Source organism: Musca autumnalis, unplaced genomic scaffold (genome assembly GCF_047663935.1).
Source record: "Musca autumnalis isolate F117 unplaced genomic scaffold, ASM4766393v1 scaffold_3, whole genome shotgun sequence".
NCBI classification, from domain to species: Eukaryota; Metazoa; Arthropoda; class Insecta; order Diptera; family Muscidae; genus Musca; species Musca autumnalis.
The window spans coordinates 42,093,086-42,115,617 of NW_027411866.1; the positions used below are offsets into that span (position 1 = coordinate 42,093,086).

At 34.8% G+C, this 22,532-nt stretch overlaps 3 protein-coding genes across 14 annotated transcripts in view; 1 reads left to right on the forward strand and 2 right to left on the reverse strand.

Annotated features, from left to right (window-relative positions):
- CkIIbeta (casein kinase II subunit beta) overlaps positions 1-10,600 on the reverse strand; it is a 29,883-nt gene extending 19,283 nt beyond the window's left edge. For 2 of the 12 annotated variants that reach the window (XM_073972782.1, XM_073972787.1), the window contains exons 1-6: positions 9,799-10,427; positions 9,213-9,288; positions 6,327-6,429; positions 6,052-6,243; positions 3,676-3,865; positions 3,517-3,598 (exon numbers count right to left, since the gene is read on the reverse strand). In XM_073972782.1, the coding sequence (XP_073828883.1) occupies positions 3,517-3,598; positions 3,676-3,865; positions 6,052-6,243; positions 6,327-6,429; positions 9,213-9,284 (639 nt within the window). In that variant the 5' untranslated portion in view covers positions 9,285-9,288; positions 9,799-10,427. Of the gene's footprint in view, positions 1-839; positions 3,194-3,516; positions 3,599-3,675; positions 3,866-6,051; positions 6,244-6,326; positions 6,430-9,212; positions 9,289-9,363; positions 10,428-10,454 lie in introns of those variants that run through there. The other 10 variants (XM_073972784.1, XM_073972789.1, XM_073972783.1 and 7 more) reach the window with 8 other exon arrangements.
- A 7,407-nt stretch (positions 10,601-18,007) lies between these two features.
- LOC141397027 (WD repeat-containing protein 46) lies at positions 18,008-20,129 on the forward strand. Its single transcript, XM_073972819.1, has 2 exons — positions 18,008-19,780; positions 19,854-20,129. The coding sequence occupies exons 1-2, from the start codon at positions 18,152-18,154 to the stop codon at positions 20,001-20,003; spliced, it is 1,779 nt and encodes a 592-aa protein (XP_073828920.1). The 5' UTR covers positions 18,008-18,151; the 3' UTR covers positions 20,004-20,129.
- Positions 20,011-22,209, reverse strand: LOC141397026 (testis-expressed protein 10 homolog). The gene is made up of 2 exons (XM_073972818.1): positions 20,891-22,209; positions 20,011-20,833 (listed from the first exon to the last, which is right to left on the reverse strand). Exons 1-2 carry the CDS (start codon positions 22,101-22,103, stop codon positions 20,070-20,072), a joined length of 1,977 nt encoding a protein of 658 aa, XP_073828919.1. The 5' UTR covers positions 22,104-22,209; the 3' UTR covers positions 20,011-20,069.
- Positions 22,210-22,532: the final 323 nt, after the last annotated feature.

The window sequence follows — 22,532 nt, forward strand, 5'->3', positions numbered from 1 at the left end:
GAAGACTAGATATATAAGAATTGAAATAAATAAATATAAAAAAACATCCGGTGATTAGATCCTGGTTTAACCCACTTAGCGCCGAGAAAACTTAAAATTTTTTATGAAAATTATATTTTTGAGATTTTTTAATCATTTTTTAAAAAATAACTTTTTTCTCTAAAACCTATAGTTTTCCTGCAATCGGAGGGTAATATAGGTGTATCCTTACATGCCAATCCCTTGGTTTTTGATTGAGAAAATACTCTTACTATATTCCTAACAAATCCCTGACTTTATATGATTCTAACATTTTTTGATTAAATTTTTATCGCATATTTGAAATTTTCATCAAAAGTCGAAAATTACAAAAAAGTCGATTTTTTGAATAACTTGGGTTTTTGTCCAATTGCGTGGAAATGCGTAGATCAAATGAAGCGTTATCAACGTGAAGTTACAGATAACAGACAATACTATAACAAAATGCAAAAAACCCCACAAAAATATTCGAAAAAACCAGAGTTTTACGTCAATTTTTGCAACCATTTTTTGTGGCGTTTAAACGACCAGTGGCTTTATCTGGGTTAAATATTTCAGAAATATTCCTCACTATGTACACTATTCAACGCCGATACACATGTCTTTTATTTTTAGCTCTTCTTTCATAATCCTTTCCTTGTGATTTTTATTTGCTGAAAAACTCTAATGAAAATAATTATTAGAATTTTAAAATTTCGCTTGATTTGAAGTAGACTCTTAATTTCACCCTTAAACCTAATTTACACTTGCAAACTAGATACTAGTTCCTGTCTTCGACTTCTTTCATTTAATGCCATTAACTAAAGGGAAAAACGAAAATATTTATGGAAGATGTGTTTTTTTGTTTTATTATTTTGTTGTTTGTTTTTTTAATTTGTTTCAAATTAAATATATATTTTTCGTAAATAAGAAGCACATTACTCTATTAGGGTTTTTTTTTCATTTTATATAATTAAATTAATTAAACATTTATAAATCACTAAGTTGTATGATTAATTTTATTATATACTCTTTACGTCTCTCTTCATTTGGGGTTTTTTGTTTAATATTAATTTTTAAATTATTTTTTTATTATCATTATCGCTCATACTAGAAAAATATTTAATTGTTTTTTGTGTACAAAAAAATTAAAATAAGAGAAAAATACTAATTTCAAAAAAAAAAAAAAAAAAACTATGAAAAAATAAATGTTGAAAAAATACCATCTTAAAAATTCTTAAGTGATAAATGAACATTGGTTGCTGTGGTTGGTTGTTTTCTCTATACAAAACTCCCAAAACTCATAAATATGTTGTAACTATTTTAGCCACACACTGAAAATCTTTAGGAAAACTTTCTGAGGATCATTGATGATCAATTTGATTACATTTCTCCTATTCTTGCACATAAAAATTAATTAAAACTTCCAGTGGCGGAGAAAAAGAATGATTTACATTGTGTGTGCCAAAATGGAAAATTGTAATTCCAATAAAACTGCTGCCCTAAACATACCCTAAGTTTTATTTTCCAACACAATGGTTTGAGAGGTAAAAACTCAGTTGTCGGCCGATTCCATATAATACCGCAGACATAGCTGTGATGTCTGTCTCAAAACAATGTCACTTCTCGATCCATTGTGTTAGAGGATAGGGCTCAAAGCCTAACATAGCTTTGCAACACTTTTATCTGATACGGAATCGACCGACAACTAAACTTTCGACTCCCAAACCATTTTGCAACTTTAACAAGTCTACCGAGTCTTAAATTGCCAAAGTCATTTGGCTTTGTCATTTGTGGAATTAAAGCGAAAAAAACACAAAATACCTTTTTCCAATTGGACACACACAATGTTGCTGTATGGTGGTAGGTAGAGGTGCAAGTTTTTTCATCATTTTGTATACGGTGATAAAACGTCAACTTGTATATAGTTTGTTTGTTTCTTTGTTTGGTTAAATTACAACACACTTAAATACATACTATACACAAGAAGCTAAAGAAGATATTGTATTGTGCGTTCGCTTTCGTTTTACAAAAATGTAATTATCAAATACAACAAACAAGCAGACAGAAGATGACTACTGTGTATGGGGAAAATGTAGCAACATTAGTAGTTGGAATAGAAGAGCTAAGATTGTACAAAATAGAAAGCTTTCAAAAAAGAACGCAAAATAAATACATTATTAGCGGCTATTGATTGATTGGTTGGCTGATTGATGTTGTGATGATGAAAATGGTTCTTGTTGCACAGTTAGTATTACAATAATAACAGGTTGATATATGTATATATATATGTGTGTGACACATGTGTGCTGCAGAGTAGTAGTAGTCCCTTTTTGTTTTCTCATGATCTCTTGATGATGATGATAATTATGATGACGGTGATAATTTGGCAATATGTTGAGTTGAATTCCTTGGCTTATGATTATTGTAGTTGTAGCAGTTGTGGTAAAGGATATTGTTGTAGGACACTTTATTGATACATATACACAACAGCACGACCAAAAACAGCCCAGATTCGCACAACATGAACTGACATAAGTGCTGCAGGGGTTGGGTATTTGGAAGAATTGTTACTACTAAACAATAACTTAACAATTGTAAAGGCCAAAAAGTAAAACCAAAAAACTGTTGTGGCACTGTATGTGTGGTATGTATGTATGTAAGGGGGAATGGTGGTTTGAATTGTTGTTGTTGTTCTTTTTGTTTCCTGATTCAAAAATGAAAATTCGTTGCTTGTATAAATGTTGTTTTTGTTTTTTGTTTATTAAGATCGTCTAGTTTTCATTATTAAATGTTTTTCGTAATGAAAGTCAGAAGATATTATTACAGACCGACGACAGCGGTGTTTAGGCTAGAATTGGTTTTCTTTTTTTTCTTTTCTTTGTGATAAATAATAAATGAATTAATCTCCTTTTCTTTCACAAAATTAATAACAATTCTGTTGGTTTGATGTGGTAAAAAATGCATGATCCTCTCCTAACTGATCTGTACCGATAATTTGTTATTGTGTTTTTCCTTTTTTTTCTGTGGGGATAGGATAAGGGGCGGGGCTCGTACTCTTTCAATACAAAAAATCCTCTTAATTTCAATTATTTTGTTTACATAATTTTTGTTGTTTTGTTTTGTTCTCAATTAGAATTCTTTTCTCTATGTTTGTTTTGTTCTTAAAGTTTTTGTGTGCTTTTTATTAATTTTTCTTTTTTTATTTAATTTTTTTCCATAATTTTTTGTTGTTTTATATATAAGTATTATTATAATTTTAGTTATTGTTTTTTGTTTTTGTAAATGCAAAGAGTTTGATTTGAGGTGTTGAACAATTTAATAAAAAATCATCAAGAGCGAGAGAAAAAAGAGAGAGTAGAAATAGTTGTTTTGGTGTGTTTTTGTTGTTAAAAACAAAAAACATTTAAAATTAAATAAACATAAGAGTGTGTGTGGGAGGAAAGGAAAAAAGGGAAACGATATATGAATTTAATAATTGTTTTGTTACATTTAAAATAAATTTCATTTTAAATTTACCGCTCGTAGTGGCATTTTAAAGTTGGCTGCTGCCTGCAGCTGTATTTGATAAGCTAAGCTATGAATTTTGAAGCCATAAAGTCTGCAAAGAAAGAAAGAAGGATATAAAGCGAAAGTTAATTTAAAAGCAAAATACCACCCTAGGAGTAGGAAACTTACCTTGGAACAAATTGATTAGTAGGCCTTTTAGGACGATATTCTGGATGTACCATAAATAACATGTGTGGAAAACCAGTACCAAAGTAAGCACCATCCGTATGATGATGACGCGATGATTTTGGTGTATAAACATCAATACATTTGGGGCAATATACTTTAACCATTGCCTCACCGGGAATATCCGATAAACCTGAGAATAAAGCAAAAAGTTACTAACAAATGAAAACATAAACATATTTCAGTGTAATATAGAGGATATTTTCCAAGTATTTCAGAAAATAATTAATATTAAACAGAAAAGAAAGGATCAAAGTCGGGCGGGGCCGACTATATAATACCCTACACCACTATCTAAATCCAAATCGGAACAGATTTCGATATAATTTTTCACATTTATTTGTAGACCAAATTCCGTCACATACTCCAAATTTCATCAAAATCGGACATATATAGCGCGTTTCGTGCATCAAATATTTAAAATCGGCCGAGAATATATATGGCAGCTATATTCAAATTTAAACCGATTTATATATAAAATTTCTAGGTCAAATCCCGGTAAACATTCCAAATTTAATTGAAATCGGACATATATAGCGTGTTTCGTGCACCAAATGCCTTAAATCAGGCGAAAATATATATGGGGATATATCCAAATCCGAACCGATTTCTATATAATTTGGCACACTTATTTCTAGACTTAATTCCGTCGCACATTCCAAATTTCATTGAAATCGGAAATATATTGCGTGTTTCATGCACCAAATGCCTTAAATCGGGCGAAAATATATATGGGGGCTATATCCAAATCTGAACCGATTTCTATATAATTTGGCACACTTATTTCTAGACTTAATTCCGTCGCACATTCCAAATTGCATTTAAATCGGAAATATATTGAGTGTTTCGTGCACCAAATGCCTTAAATCGGGCGTAGATATATATGGGGGCTATATCCATATCTGAACCGATCTTTACCAAAATAAATAGCGTTCGTCCTTTGGCCAAAAAAACTATCTTTCCCAATTTTCATGCGAATCGGACAATAAATGCGACCTGTACTTTGTTTACAAAAATACATGGACAGACGGTCAGACGGACATGCGTAAATCGACTCAGAAAGTGATTCCATGTATATTCCTAAAATGAACTATGGGTCTAACACGTTTCCTTTTGCATGTTACAAACTAATGCACAAAGACATAATACCTCTTACCACAGGGTGGAGTAGGGTATAATCAGGGTGCATTCACTGCTATAAGAACAGTCTCATACACCCTCGGGGATATTCTATTGAAACCTATCTATATATACATTAGACTGACAAAAAAAAACATTTTTTGAATCTCCTACCCCCTAATTTTTTTCCAATCCAAAACCTTATATATGCGCAATTATGGCGATCGGTGAACGTTAACCCGCGTGCCACCCGGGTGATCTTTGTTTCCATAGTACTAATTTTTATGGGGCCAAAGTTGCATTTTCACGAAAAGTCTCTTAAAGCCGCATATATGGTCAAATCAATTTACATTTTTTACCAGTTCATAGTTGTGGCTAAAAACGAATCCTACAATAAACAACTATATATCTCGAAATGCGGTGCTTGGAGAACATCCCCCATCTATCACAGCTGAGGAGTGTCATCTGCCGCGACAAACCGTAGTGATTTTGTCTCAACTACGCTCGGGATGGTGCAGCAGCTGTCTGAATTCCTATATAGCAAGTATCGAAAACATCTGTCCATCATGCGGCACAGGCCCACATGAAACACTGCACTTTTCAACAGCCCTGCCAAACCTACACAACTAATTCCAGTAGATCTGTAGCTTACATCTCATCGAAGCAAGCACATTCCTAGAACTTGAGATAGACTCGGAGCTAGATTAAGCAGATAAACGAACATTCAAACAACAAACAGAATATTATATAGTAGGGCACATGCGATTGAACTCTATATTGCTTGGGAGAGTTTCAAGGAGAGTTTCAATAAATATAAGAGCGAGATCAAACGCGCCAAAGTCTTGGGTAAGTTTCTGCAAGTCAATAGAAAGAGTAAACAATGAAGCTATGTTTCGAAGTATATTCTCCAGGAACCCCAAGTATATTGGAAGCATCAAGAAACCTGATGGGACGCGGACTTACAATGGCCTTGAATATTATCCGAATTCAAATTCTTTCGAATCGCAACCAAACTCATGCTATGGTCGAAAATGTTTGTTTGATTGAAAATAGTTCGAACGAAAACAGTGGAAATATACCCAGTCTTATTCTGAACGTAAATTCCCAGTGCCCTTTTTTTTTTTTGAAACGGCAGAGTGTCAATTCTGGCGGTAAATTTACATCCTAAATAAGCCTTATCATCTTAACAATAAAACTTACCCAATGGCAACATAGGTTGACTTTCACAATAAACACGTGGACAATGACCAAAATCTCCTGTTTGGTATTTTTCAATCATTTGTGCTATTCCACGATTTGTTAAAATATAACGTGCATGTATCAAGCCATATAACATTTCAGCTGCCTGTTCGGTCATATCCGATTGCAATGGATTATCTTCAAGCTCATCTTCTGCAAAGAAATTAAGAGAAATTGGAAAACAGATTTATACAATATATTTATGTTTTTTATATATACATATTTGCTATACATACCAGGTTCCAAATCAAGGATCATATCAAGAGCCTGTCTATAATTCGGTACTTGTTCATTTAAACCAGTTAAATTGAATTTATCCTGTATGTAGTCTTCATCAACCTGTAATTGGAATTCAATTTTGAGGCATAAAATGGAAAGGTATTTTTTAAAGAATTGATATAGCCTAATACAAATTTCTACAAGTGGTGAAGTAATTGGAAAGTGGACATTTGTTATTGAACAATTGATTGCACAGAGAGAGAGAGAGAGAGAGAGGGAGGGAGCGGTTCGCCAACCCTGGCAACGTCAACATCAGTAACAGTGCCTTAATCAGTAACGTTGATGTTTGCTGGTTAAATATCATCACCCGCCGATAAACCATCAGCGGCACGGATGCATTGGTTATAAGTAGATATCGGATTTTTGCATATTTTTGAAATTTCAACCAATTGTAACTTCGTTATTATATAGAATTATAACGTTCCAGTGCTAGAAATTCGATGTCATATTGAAAATAATCAATAATATGTACAAAGCTCCAGCTTCTATGGTTTAAAAAAGGAATTATTTGCATACTAATTTTACAAAAATGCGATGTCTAGTTATAAGGAATGTCAATACTGCCCTCATTGTCGATGAGCAGATGTTTTTAGAACCTTTTAATGTTCCCTTTTTCATCACCATCTTTCTGCCTAAGCAGTACCTGTGAACTCCCCACCACTTTCATCCGCAGGAGAAAAAAAGCTTCGAAAATGGCATACGTAAGTTTTACGTAGTTATGAAGAAGAATGGGAAACAAATTGAATACTCTCCCAGCTGGCGGATCTACCATAGGACCATATCTCGGGAAGTATGGTCTCCCCCCCCCCCCCCCCCCCCCCACCCCAAAGAACTTTATAATCTACCTGTGGTAAAAATTTCAGATTTTTCCGCCAGCTGGGAGAGTCTTCAATGTATGCAAAGAATGGTAACAATTGTCTGGGCACCACACACCGCGACTGTACCACACTGTACCAGTTGCAAAATATGGAACAAGGAGCATCACATGTTGCTTCAATGAACCGTCCCCAACCAACGCATCCTCACAAACATCAATTATCCGTTCAAACCATTCAAAACATTACTCATAGGTAGATCTTGGAATCGTATATCACTCCCCGACATAACGCCACAGCTCTCCTATTGGACAATATCTGCAACTTCGCTCGAACTACACTGGTGCTACAGGAGGTGTTGCCTCATCGTCGAACACCTGTCAGAGCTCTCTTACAGCCCTACAGGCATGACGCATTTTAATTTTGCGGTTACTGGCCGACATCCTTAATCTGTGTCCTGTCATTTGTTTTCAGGAGAGATTCTGTGTTATTATCCGTCGCATCGTGCTACGACAGCGTGCAACAACCAGCAGAAGGGTGCCACCTCATGATCGTCATGAATAGACGAAGATCATTCCTTTACATCAGGACAACGCAATGTTGTCGATGCTTGTGTGCTGTTGCCACTTTTAGTTTTGCTAAGATAAGAATGGTTTGTTGTCTTCAATTAGAATTGGTACCGAGCATATGCCACAAGAGACGTAGCAATTGTTCAACTGCCCACCTAAACTCATTCGCCTTTGCAAAGTTGTCCGAATTTGGAAACTGCTTACTTCCCTGAATCCTTACTTGTCTTTCATTTTGTCACTGTGTTTTTATACTATGTTTTATTACCACTTTTTTAAACCTTCATTATTTTTTAATATATTTATTTTATCAATACCTGAATAGCACCTTTAATTCTGTTTAAATTGTAATGATTGATGCTCGATTTCCGTAATTTTATTGTTTTTATATGTAATGTTGTAAGCTATTGCTGCTCGGAAACCGAGTAGTTTCTTAGCCGGATTGTGATTTATTATATACCTGTTGTTAATTAGTGAAAAGTATTTGGGTATTTGAAGCTTTTATATGTTTTTTAGTGTGCCTATGTTGAGCATCTATCTCTCCAATAAATGTTTTTTTCTGTTAAGTTAATTATCCTGATATTTTGTCAATTTCTCAAATGAGGTCTTCGGACTTGGAATTGGAAAGAATAAATAAATTGCACTTTGCGTTAATTACATATATTCACACGCGGCTTTTTTGAAAAGAAGTTTTCGCCGATATCTTTGGGATACTTTGTGTTTCGTTTAAAATTGACATTTGGATTTCTTGGATTTCTCCGTTTGGCCTTTTCCCATTTTTAACGAAGAGGGGAAGATCTACACATTTATCAGCAGTATTTTCGAACTGAATCAACATATGTAAAATTTTCCAGCATATGGTGCTGGTATGAAAATGTCCATTATAAACTACATTCAACCGTATTTATATCCCTTCTCACTTTTCTCTATTTTGTTAGTCATTTTACACTAAAATTGCGTTAGTGGACAAAATCCACAAAAGAAAATACATAATGCAGCAACAAAGTCACATGGAAGCAACTACCCCTCAACAAAATTATAAATAAAGACTGGCCACACATAAACAATCCCAAAAGTCTACAAACAAATCCAATAATCTCGGTAATAAGGTGTGTCAGCCTGCAGGTCATCAACGTTAGTGGGCTCTACTAATATGATGATAGTGCACATGACGACGTTGTTAAAGTAAATCACATTTACACCTTATTCTTCCGGGTTGGTTGGGTTGTGGATCATCGCTTGCTATTGATGGGATGACGACAAACAGAAGATCCATTTAAGCATAAAAATAATGTAAATCAACATTTGATGGCGATTAGATAACAAATTGCAATTCATCATATGTATATTTACTTAAAATGCCCATCCATCCAAACAAATCAGTGATTTTGAAATGCAGCACATACTAAATAGCTAAAGATGTTACACACAAACATACATCATCATCTATACATCTACTTACCTCACAAAAAAATTCATTACCGCGTAGACCACAAAACCAAGTAACCCAAGACACTTCTTCAGAGCTGCTCATTTTTCTGAAAAGAAAGCCGAAAAGAAATTATTAGTACGGGTAAGAAGAATAAAACAAAATTCCTTCATCTGGAATATACCAAAAATAATGTTTATGTGGCCGTTGTGTAGTTAGCCACACACTTTGTTTTTGTTTTAGTAAATTAAAGAGCAAATGAAAGAAAATTAAAATTTCTTTCAATTTCACGTAAATAGCCGAAAAATTTGCCGTCTATGTTAGAGAACAAAGTCAAAGCAAGCAGGGTCGGCGTTAAGCCGCCGTTAATAAGTATTATTTTGCAGCAAAATGTGTTCTTAAAATTGTCGTTAAAGTAATCAATTTTAACTAAAGTTTTCCAAAAATAGTTTTTTTTTCAATGTAATTGAATTTGCATTTCTTTGTTTATTGTAAAAAACTGTCCCGTATACAATTTAATTTTTTCCGCCACTGCCGTCATCAAATAATAAAAATGTCACACCCGCGCCGTTCACAGTGCAATGTTGACTTCGAATTTAATTAAAACACACAAACTCACATTTGCTAATATGTATATTTTTAGATATTAACTTTGCAATAAATTAAACCAACTAAAAGAAAATAACAAAATATCTTTACACTTGTTTGGCCCACACAATTTTCAAGTTTTTACTGAAATTTCAACATTTATTGGATAAATTTTTGTACACAAAATATTAAACACTCATCACTTTCTTCTTCTTTTTGAGTTTGGGAGAAAAAGGGAAAATTTTTCGTTATTTCCTTCTTGTGTGTCCGTCGTTTGTTATATTTTATATTTCACCGACCGACCCGAACCACGAAATTTGTCAAAACTCATATAATTCATTCTTTTTGGATATGTCGTTTATTGCCATTTCACTTTGTTGCATCATTCCTTGTTGCAATCATCCTATATGTCGGTTCTTTTTACACATATTGTTTGGCTCGCATGCGGAGATTTTTCGGAGTAGCGGGTATCTCTTTCTTCTTCTTTCTATTTTCTTTTTTGTCTTGTCTTCTGTTTGAAAATCTCTATGTGAAAAAATGCATGTTTTCCGATGGTTTTTAACACAATTTTTACAATTATTCACTAAATTTCCGTTTTATGCGGGCACTATGACATTTAGACCAATTTTTTTCTTCAAAATATTGCTCTTTAATTGCACTAAACTCTTAACAATCCGGTGAAACTTACCTTTATCAAACCACGACCACGTTAGAAGCGATCAAATATTTTTTTGTAATGGGGGAATAAAATGACAGCGATGAATACAAGCGGAGAGCGGACGACGAAAAATTGATGAGCCACACAATTCTGTTAATGACGGCGACGAAAGTCTGATGAAAGTCAGAGCCCTTGACGTGATTTCATAATTACGTCGTTAAATGTATCCAAAGTGATAGCCTGTTTATTTTATAGATGTTTGCCGGGTTAATCTTCTCTATGACAATTTTTTTGACGTAACCGCAATGGAATTGACATTTGAAAACAATGGCTTTATTATATCCAGTTAAATGTAAACGTACTATTAGAATGAGAGTAACTTCTCACATACCTACCACAAAAACGCTATCTGGGCATCCGTATTACCCAAATACGTTACGACGGAAATCCCGCTTAGGACAGAGAAACCGCGATGAAAACATATAACATTTATTTCATTCGTAGAAACAGTTTTCTTCTATAAAAATATATTATATGTTTTGTTTTGCTTTGTCCCAATTTACATTAGGCGAGTTTACTTGAGGCAATTGTCAGTTTGTAGGTGAGAGAGGGTGCTGAGAGGCAAAGGGTTACCATATGCCTCACCTCTCTCTCCTACAAAATGACAATTGCCGCAAGTAAACTCACCCAATGTAAATTGGGACTTTTCTTTTCGAAATACAAAAGACACACATACCCAGCAAAAAATTTTGGAAGTTGTGCAATTGGAGTTATGATTTCACTACATCTTTCGATGTAGTCCAACAGAGTTATGAAAAATGCACTCCGTTCGATACATTTTATAAGAAGTTGCAATAGAGATCCCTACAGAAAAAAAACAGTTGGTTGATCCCTACACATTTCTTCAAAAGATAAACAAGAGTGTATACATACATTTCGAAGAATTTCTTATAAAATAAAGAAATAACAACTTAAGTTGCGAACATTTTTGCGGTAATTCACGAGACGGAAATTTTTAATGGAGTGGAGTTCGAGTCCCTGTCGAAAGCTGAACTAGTGATGGGAAGGCAACATAAAGAAACTTTAGGATGATGAAAGAAAATCAGATGCGCTGGGATTAAATCGTGAACGGAGGAAGTAAGCTCAAATGTGATAGAATTTAATGGAAACTTTTTTAATTTGTGTTTATATAATAAAGTTCTTTGTGTTCTTGTTTTACACAAATAATAAATGCATTTTATTTATTTTGGGATATTTCGCAATTGCTTGCATTTTAATTGCATCTTTGGACTGATTAAAAACTAAAGCCGAAGAGTGCCTTTAATTCAATCCAAAAGACTACATCAAAAGCTGTGATTTGGATCGAAAATGGAGTGCATCCTAGCTGCGCGCTCTCTTGTAAAATTCATAAGTGAATTCATAGGAAAAGATGTACTCCAACGGCAAATGTACCGTACACTTGTAGTGATTCAACTGCATCCGCGGATGCAAACTTTTTGCTGGGTACATATATACCATGTCAAAATTACCAAGGTAGTGGTATCGTTAAATTTTGAATATGCTATGTAAAATTGTCTTTATGTTGTTGGGGAAATTAATTAAGGAATTTGACTTTTCATTTTTGAACAGCTGGTGTGATACCACTACCTAGGTAATAGCCCATTTAGATATGACTTCATTAGCCGGATTTAGCACATTATCAGGTTTTATTTGCTAAATCCAGCCAAAATCGACCAGATTTCCCATACAAAAATAAATCCTCGTATTGCGTGGATTTGTTTTAAATCTGGCATAAATCCTCGTATACAACTCTGTTTTTTGCAACATGTTGCTAGAAAATACAAAAGGTTGCAAGCTGGCACAAGAAACAAGGTAGATGCATCGGCGAATTCCTTCACTAAAAATAATTTAAAATGTAAAAATTTGTAAACAAGGCGGAAAAATTGAATTTGTTTTGATGTACAAAATTGATTTTAATCAACCAACACTAATATTTATGATGTCCAAACGATAAAATAATTCGTTTATTTATTTTAGATGGGAAAACTGCGATAAAATAATTCTTTATTTGCTCTTTAGTTAGCATTAGTAGCATAATGTGCTAACATTTTCAGTATTAAACAATAAATTTGTAATTTGGCGTATGTTTTTTGAGACGAATTCAATTAACAAAAATTCTATTGATGTTTCAAATTCGATCAGATCGGCTGATGCATCTACCTTGGTAATTGTGCTATGAACAAAAATCAGCTGACTGCCATTTGAATCCTCCAAAATGTATATCTAAATGCAATCAGATTTGTAATGGATTTATTAAATCCACTCAAGGATTTATGGCAAGTCTAAATGAGCTATAATAGCTCATTTAGACTAGCCATAAATCTTCAACTGGATTTAATAAATCCAGAACAAATCTCATTGCATTTAGATATACCTTTGGAGGATTTAAAGGCCAGAACAGAATTAATCGTCGCTGGCTTTGCTTTTATCGCTTACACATCGTAAATATTAGTTTTGGTTGATTTAAATCAACTTTGTATATCAAAGCAAATTTAATTTTTTCGCCTTTTTTACAAATTTTGACATTTTAAATTATTTTTGTTGTAGCAATTCACCGATACATCTACCTTGTTTCTTGTGGCTGTTTGCAACCTTTTGTATTTTCTAGCAACATGTTGCAAAAAACAGAGTTGTATACGAGGATTTATGCCTGATTTAAAATAAATCCACTCAATATGAGGATTTATTTTTGTATGGGAAATCTGGTAGATTGTGGCCGGATTCAGCAAAAAAACCTGATAATGCGCTAAATCCATGTGCCATGATATATCCCAGCAAAATGTTTCCCAGCAAAAAATTTAGGAAGTTGTGCAAATGGAGTTATGATTTCACAACATCTTTCGATGTAGTCCAACAGAGTTATGAAAAATGCACTCCGTTCGATACATTTTATAAGCAGTTGCTGTAGAGATCCCTACAGAAAAAAACAGTTGGTTGATCCCTACACATTTCTTCAAAAGATAAACAAGAGTGTATACATTTCGGAGAATTTTTTATAAAATAAAGAAATAGAAGCTTAAGTTGCGAACATTTTTGCGGTAATTCACGAGACGGAAATTTTTAATGGTGCGGAGTTGGAGTCCATGTCGAAAGCTGAAGGCAACATAAAAAACCTTTTGGATGATGAAGCAAAATCAGATGCGCTTGGATTAAATTGAGGAGGAAGTAAGATCAAATGAGATTGAATTTAATGGAAACTTTTTTTTTTAAATTTGTGTTTATATAATAAATTTGTGTTTATATAATAAATTTGTGTTTATATAATAAATATGATATAGTTTTTTGAGTTCTTGTTTTAAACATAAGTGAATTCATAGGAAAAGATGTACTCCAACGGCAATTGTACTGTACACTTGTACTGATTAAACTGCATCCACGGATGCAAACTTTTTGCTGGGTTGCATCCGTGGCTGCAGTTTAAACAGTACAAGTATACAGTACGCAGCAAAAAAATTGGAAGTTGTGCAATTGGAGTTATGATTTCACAACATCCTTCGATGTAGTCCAACAGAGTTATAAAAAATGCACTCCGTTCGATACATTTTAAAAGCAGTTGCTTTAAAGATCCCTACAAAACAAAAACCCGTCGCTACTGACATAATTTCTTCAAAAGAGAATATGTTTCGAAGAATTTGTTATAAAATAAAAAAATTCAATCTAAAGTTGCGAACATTTTTGTGGTAATTTACGAGACGGAAATTTTTAATGGAGTGGAGGTGGAGTCGAAAACTGAACTAGTGATGAGAAGGCAACATAAAAAACATTTAGGATGACGAAGCAAAATCAGTTGCGCTCATGGCAGAACTACCAGGTAGTGGTATCACACCAGCTGATCGAATATGAAAAGTCAAATCCCTTTATAAAAAAATTATTTTTGTTGTAATTTCCCCAACAACATAAAGAAAGTTTTGACATAACATATTCAAAATTTTACGATGCCACTACCTGGGTAATTGTGCCATGGTTGCGCTCATGGCACAATAATACAGGTACAGCGGCAAAAACAGCTGATCTTCATGCCAGTTGTCAAAATACATTATTGTGAATAAAATTACATACAAAATGTAAACAAGTAATGCACAGTAATGCATTATTGTGAGCAAATTTGACGTTTGGTATGATTTCATGTAAAACCTTCATATTCCACCATGGTTGCGCTTGAATTAAATAGAGAGCGGAGGAAGTACACTCAATTGTGATTGAATTTAATGGAAACTTTTTTAATTTGTGTTTATATAATAAAGTTCTTTGTATTCTTGTTTTACACAAATAATAAATGCATTTTATTTATTCTGGGATATTTCGCAATAGCTTGCGTTTTTACTGCATCTTTAGATTGATTAAAAACACAATCCGAAGATTGCCTTTAAATTCAAACCAAACGACTACATCAAAAGCTGTGATTTGGATCGAAAACGGAGTGCATCCTAGCTGTGTGCTGTGGAAGCAAAATAGTGTGCATCCCAGCTGCGCGCTCTCTTGTAAAATTCATAAGTGAATTCATAGGTCCCGGTCCACACTAACGTGATTTCATTGCAAATATTTCATGAAATTAGGAGTTCTTAGATCGAATTCCATACTAAAGTAATTTTATAAAATTGCTATAGAGGGGAACTCAATCTAAGAATGCCTAATTTCATGAAATTGTTGCTACAAATTCACTCTAGTGTGGACCGGGACTAGGATGCAGTCCATTTTCTATCCAAATCACGGCATTTGATGCAGTGTTTTGGATTGAATTTAAACGCAGTCTAAAGATGCTATAAAAATGCAAGCCATAGCAAAATATCCCAAATAAATAAAATACATTTATTATATGTGAAAAACAGGAATATTAACTTTATTACATTAACACAAATTATAAAAATTGTCCATTAAATTTAATCGTGACTGAGTTTACTTCCTCTGCTCTGCATTTTATTACACCGCAATTGATTTTGCTTCATCATCCAAATAGTCAAAAATTGAGCAGGAAAGCAAGGCAATCAGGCAAAGCAGCTTATGTACCCAGGCCTTTATGATTTCAATACATCCTCCGATGCAGTCCACACGGAGTTATGAAAAATGCACTCTGTTCGATTCATTTTAGAAGCAATCGCTTATAGATCCATATAAGCAAGCCAATTTGTTGATCCCTAGAAAAGATGACGCAGTCTTTTTTTTTCAAATATAAAAAAGAGTGTCTAAAATTTGTTGAAAAATAAAGAAAGACCTGGGGCTGGATTCTTGTTCTATGAAAATTTGAAATGAAAAATATTTCCTTTATATTTTTTCATTTGACAGTTTTTTCCTTTATAAAAGTTTTCATTTCACATTTTCATAGAAACAGAATTGAGCCCCTGTTCCAGTACTTTATAAAGTGGTAAAAGTCGTAAACGATTTTCATATAAATTTTGTGTGCGGGAACGCAAAATGTGTAAAAGTGGTAAAAATTGTAAAAACTTTTTAGTTCTGGAACAGAGCTAAGTCCCAATTTACATTGGGCGAGTTTACTTGCGGCAGTTGTCAGTTTGTGGGTGAGAGAGGGTGCTGAGAGGCAAAGGGTTACCATATGACTCACCTCTCTCTCCTACAAAATGACAATTGTCGCAAGTAAACTCGCCCAATGTAAATTGGGACTAAGAATTGAGCCCCTGGGGCTCAATTCTGTTTCTATGAAAATGTGAAATGAAAACTTGTATAAATGAGAAAACTGTCAAATGAAAAAAATTATAAAGGAAATATTTTTCATTTGAAATTTTCATAGAACAGGAATCCAGCCCCTGGAGTTGGTAGACATTAGCTTCGTTCCCGTACTTTTTAATGGTAAAACTCGTAAAAGAGAGAACTGCAAAAAATTTGTTCTTACACACAAGTTTTTTGAAATAGTTCGGGAACGCAAAAATGGGAAATACGTCAAAAAAAACTGGAACAAATGTCAAAGTCGGCGTATCAGCCAATCAGACGCCGGCAACCATGTTACTATTTTTTACACGCTCAAATTTGTCGAGTAAAAAGTTTTTAAAGAGAGCGTCATTCAGCGCCATTTTTGTTTAAAGAGAAGTGAACATTTTACAACTTTTTTGTGTACGGGAACGCTTTTTCGAGTAAAATGTGTAAAAGTCGTAAAAATTGTAAAAACTTTTTAGTTCTGGAACACAGCTATTATGTATAAAAACCCTTTGGATGACGAAGCAAAATCAACTGCGGTGGCATAAAATGCAGAGCAGAGGAAATCACGATTAAATTTGATGGAGAATTTTTATAATTTGTGTTAATGTAATAAAGTTCTTAATATTCTTGTTTTACACAAATAAAAATGCATTTTATTTATTTTGGGATACTTTGCAATGGCTTCCATTTTTATAGCATCTTAAGACTGCATTTAACACTACATCAAATGCATTGATTTAGATCGAAAACGGACTACATCCCATCTGTGTGCTGTGGAAGCAAAATGGAGTGCATCCTAGCTGCGTGCTCTCTTGTAATGTTTGGTTTACATTTACGAAATCCACTCGATTTCAACTGTCAAATCCATAGGTTAAACGTCAAATGAAATCCAGATGCATCCGTGGGTGCAGTTTATGGGTACTTTACACGATATGTATTTTACATATGGATTGTCACTTTGCGTATACATTTTGTATATAAAAAGTGACAACCCATATGTAAAATACATATCGTGTAAAGTACCCATTAGTCAGTACAAGTGTACAGTACAAGTGCCGTTGGAGTACATCTTTTTCTATGAATTCGCTTATGAATTTTATGCTAATGCTAAGTTTACATTTACGAAATCCACTCGATTTCATCTGTCAATTCCATAGCTCAAACGTCAAATGAAATCTCATCTGAAATCAATTGGATTTCATTTGACGTTTAACCTATGGATTTGACATATGAAATCGAGTGGATTTCGTAAATGTAAACATAGCATTAGCATAAAATTCATAAGCGAATTCATAGAAAAAGATGTACTCCAACCGCACTTGTACTGTACACTTGTACTGATTAAACTGCACCCACGGATGCAAACTTTTTGCTGGGAAATAATAAACGCATTTTGAATAATCTGGAATATTTCACAATGGCTTGCATTTTTATTGCATCTTTAGGCAGATTAAAAATGCAATCAGAAGAGTGCCAACTATAGCTGTCAAACTAAAAAGTCATCCATGGTATACAAATTCATACTTATCCTAGGCTGAATTTGTGTAAAGGAATAAAGGCCTGCGTACATAAGCCGCTCGGCTTTCTTGCTTAATTCATTTTTGGTAAAAGACCAAAGACCAAGTTCGACCTAATTAAAATGTGGTTCTGACATTTCTTTATTCCTCTATCAGAAATGAATTAAGTAAGAAAGCCGAGCGGCTTATGTACGCAGGCCTTAAAGAAATCCAAAATCGCATTTGAATTAGGTAGTACCTGGTCTTTATTCATTTACTTGTAATTGAGCGAGAAGCAAGCAACAAAAGTCATTGTCTTTCTGCCTTTATTTATTTATTTTGACAGTTGGGCGTATGAATGTACCCTGATTATTATACCAAGATTACAGCTGAGGATTGACAGCCAGCAAGAAGTAAACACGAGAAGCACGTTGTTCGATATTCGGATTTAGTTTTTAATTTTGAATCCGAAAAGATTTGAGAATAATTCAAATATTTTAAACAAATTACATTTTAAAATGGGTGAAGATGAAGGAACAACGAAGAAGAAAGGAAATAAACGTTATTTTCAAGAAGTTGTGGACGAATCGGAAGTGAAAAAGATCAAACACAAGCCAAAAATAAAACAAGAATTCAAGGGTGAAATTATAAAAGTGGAACAAAATGTCCAGAGGCCATTGAAACCACATCTGAAACGCAAGAAGGGCAAATATGCAGATGAGAAGAGGCCAATCATACCAAAACATCTTTTGGATAAATACAGCCGTGGTGAAGATGTTGAGGAGTCAGGTATTAAAACCAAATACTTTAAGGAAAAACAACAACGTAAAGCCGTCTATTTGGAATATGCCACTGAACAGGCTGCCAGAACAGAACTTTTACTAACGGAGCAACAGGGATTTATTGAAGCTGACGAGGGTGAAGTCACGGCAGAATATCGTCAAGAAGAGATTGCCGAAAATGTTGACATACAATCAGCATCCAAATTGTTTAAATTAAATTTAGAGTTTGGTCCATATAGTATGCGTTACTCAAAGAATGGACGACATTTGTTGCTGGGTGGTCGTAAGGGCCATGTAACCTCATTCGATTGGGTTACCAAGAAAATGCATTGTGAAATGAATGTTATGGAAGAAGTTGCCGATGTTAGCTTTTTACATGTCCACACAATGTTTGCTTGTGCCCAGAAAGATCATGTCTATATTTACGATAATCAGGGTACCGAGTTGCATTGCATTAAAAGAATGTATCGTGTCAACCGCATGGAATTCCTACCATATCACTTCCTTCTGGCCACGGGTAACAAGGATGGTTATTTGTCTTGGTTGGATGTATCGATAGGTGAATTGGTTGGCAACTATGGCACAAAGCTGGGTGAAATACGCATAATGCGACAAAACCCTAGTAATGGTGTGCTATGTGTGGGAGGTGGTAAGGGTGTGGTGTCAATGTGGTCACCAAAAGTCAGGGAACCTTTGGCTAAACTTCTTTGCCATCCGACACCAATGTCAGCTTTGACCGTTGACCACAAGGGACAACATTTGATAACTGCTGGTTTGGATCGTAAGGTGAAGGTGTGGGATATTCGTGCCCTAAGTGGTCCCCTAGCGGAATATCAATTGCGATTACCGGCAAATCAAGTAGAGGTATCACAAAAAGGTGTCTTGGCCATTTGCCAGGGCAACTATTGTGAACTTTATCACAATTTGATAATGGGAGAAAATGCCAGCCGCCCATACTTGCGCAAACATTGTGGTTCCTTTGTCCATGGTATCCGTTTTTGTCCATATGAAGATATTTTGGGTGTTTCGACGGCAAACGGATTTCAATCGCTATTGGTTCCTGGCTCGGGCGAACCGAATTATGATGCTCTTGAAGATAATCCAATGCAAACTAAATCTCAGCGACGTGAACATGAGGTTCACTCATTGTTGGAGAAGATACCTGCCGAGCTTATTACTTTGGATCCTAATGAAATTGCTACTGTTGATGAACCTACACTGCAAGAGAAGATTGATGCTAAGCGTTCGATATTCTTCTTAAAACCGCCAGAGATTCAAATGAATTCGAGAAGAAAAATGAAAGGCAAAGGTGGCAGTGCAAATGCGGCACGCAACAAACAAATTGTCAAGGATCAAAAGAGAAAGGTAAGCAGGCAACTAGAATGGATAGCTTTTGCCGATAAATGTAAAATTAATGTGTTATTTTTCTCTATTTTAGGAATTCATTGCCGATGTTCGAGAGGCGAAGAAGAAAATCATTGCTGCCCACAAAGTGGAAGATGGTGGTGATGATTTCATACCACTGGAAGACACAAAACCCAGTGTATTGGATCGTTTCAAACCCAAGCCACTTAAAAAGAAAACATAGACTAATGTTTTAGTTGTTAAGTTCGAAGTTTTTTTATAGAAAATATATGTATGTAAAATAGAAATATTAAGCTATGGTTAATATATATTTACAATATCCAGATATACGTTTATCTGTTATACTTGATTCAGCTGTGTCTATTATTTGCGTCAATTGAATTTGGTCAACACTTTGTTGTGGATGGATCCAATAGAACAAATTCATGACATGTTTTTTACCCTCTAACACATTTGGTGCACCAGTCACTTGTATGTTTTGTAAATGCTCCACAACCTTGGGGAGAATTGTTCTTAAGGCCTCCAGAAACGCCTGGTTTTGCTGTTTGCCCAATTTACTCATTGCCAAAAGGCAGGCAACATTTACATTTGGTCTCAGTAGAAGATTGGGAAGGAATTTTAAAAATTCTTCAAATTCCTCAGCTCCGTATACTTTACAAAGATCATGGCTTTGTACAATTTCACAGAGAATTATTAGAATTTTTGATGTAATTTCGCCAAATCTATTTTGCAAAAAGGCTTTAATACAGCTGCGCAAAAGTTTTGTCGTAGATTCCTTGTGTAGGTGGCACAGCCTCTGACCACTTTGCAGAAGCAAAGCCCTCAATGCTATTACTAAAGATGGTAAAAAATCCTGGGAACCCTTTTGACCAAGGGATGTGTCAATTATGGTACTCAAGTAGTTTAAAACTGCATTAAATCTTGATGACTCCTGGTCCAAGGCATTGGCATAAAAGCGACACATCAAAAAACCAATTGTTATATTCTGCTGCAGACAATATGGTGATAGACTGTTGTGGGATTTCTTTGCCTTCTTCTTTGAGTGGTTGTTGTCTGTAAGAAATTTTGTTTTATTGTAGGAAAACGTGGAACTCAAATTTCATCACTTACCATCGCCATCTGCATCAAATTGCTGATAGGGATATGAACTCTGCAAAAAATTGGCCGCAAAAACATCTGCATACTGATCCTTAAACCACAAACTTAAATCATTGTTATTAACCTGTTGCTCATAGATCTCAATCAGCGACCATAGATTCTCAATTATTTCCAAAACAATTTTCAATGTTAAACTGGCATCCAGAGTCAGTAAGGTCTCCACACTACATGATGTATTGGCGGTTTGTTGTGGTCTCACCTCTAACCATGACTCCAATAGTAATGGCATTAAATGGTCCACATAGGAACGCAACTGTTCATATTCATCTACGGCGGCATCATCACTTGCCGTTGCAGAACTACCCACAGAACGATTGAATATGCTGGATAAATCACAATGTTGATTGGCAGCAAATCGTCGCTTAATTCCATAATATTGTGGCGTTTTGAGGCTGTGTGTAATCAAACCTTCGTTGGTACCAACACCACTTAAAATGGCTTCCTGCCTTTGCTGAAGTTTATACTCAGCCAGAGTTTCCAACATTTGCTGCAAACGTAACAACACCTTGGAACGCCATTTAATGGTTGTCTGCTTCTGTCCCATATTAACGGTCAACATTCTTCCCGCCTTATCACCTTCCGCCCGAACCCGAGATATCATTTCCAAAAAGTTGTGAAGAATCTTTGCACTATGACTGGCCACCAGTGTAGGTATATGTTGCAACAATACATCCAGTAATAACAATGAGTCCTCTTGTATATTCGGTTGAATATGAGTCATTGCACATCGCAAATATGAAGAAATTATGTGGAAAAATGGTGCCACTGCATCAATGGGTAGGAAAGCCAAAAGTGCAGCAAATGTCTTACAGGATTCTCGGCGAGCATCTCGGTCTTGATCCAAACACACAGCTGATATACCCTGAATAAGTTCACTTAAAGATCCCATAATACCTGGGTGACTTATGGCAATGGCATCTCGTAGGTTTTTTAAAGCTTCACTGCGAAAATTGGAGCTGTGATGTTTCAGCTTGGAAAGACACTCCTTAAGATTCACTTGCTTTAAACCATCAACAAATTGCGACTCCTTCAGTTGCTCCCTTATAGTGATTTTGCGAACTTTAAATTCAGTTTTGGTGACATTCAAACCCTTGGGTAGTTTAGCACCTTTTAGCTTCACTTTTGCCTTTTCGGCACGCAATTTCTTTTTATGTGTACCACCCATAGTATTTTTATTTTCTTTTTTTTTATAAAAAGTTTTCAGAAGACTTAAGAAGGCTTTGAAAAAATTGTAAACAAATGTTGCACGTGTAAATCAGCTGTTGTTAATGGTTGGTTGCTAATATTGGTTACCGACTACCCGATATAACAATTACAGTATAGAGTTGTTCAATTGAACGACCTAGTTCAAAAACGTATGAGTAACGTCATCCAAACTAACGTGGGATATTAAGTATACGCATTTTGTTCAAAGAAACGACCGGTGCCCATTGAACTAGGTAGTTCAATTTGCACAACTCTATTACAGTACACCGTCACACATTAGCTTTGTTCCTTTACGTGCAAGAATCTTCAAGTTTTGCCACTTTTTACCCGAAAAGCGTTCCTTTACTTTTGACACCATGCAATTCATATGGGGCAGTTTACAACTTTT

Excerpts from the sequence above, each read along its gene's own strand:
- LOC141397027 (XM_073972819.1), top strand. The coding sequence starts at position 18,152 with ATGGGTGAAGATGAAGGAACAACGAAGAAGAAAGGAAATAAACGTTAT. Across the intron at positions 19,781-19,853 it reads TCAAGGATCAAAAGAGAAAG|GAATTCATTGCCGATGTTCG; the intron begins GTAAGCAGGCAA and ends TCTCTATTTTAG.
- LOC141397026 (XM_073972818.1), bottom strand. The coding sequence starts at position 22,103 with ATGGGTGGTACACATAAAAAGAAATTGCGTGCCGAAAAGGCAAAAGTG. Across the intron at positions 20,834-20,890 it reads ATTTGATGCAGATGGCGATG|ACAACAACCACTCAAAGAAG; the intron begins GTAAGTGATGAA and ends AATTTCTTACAG.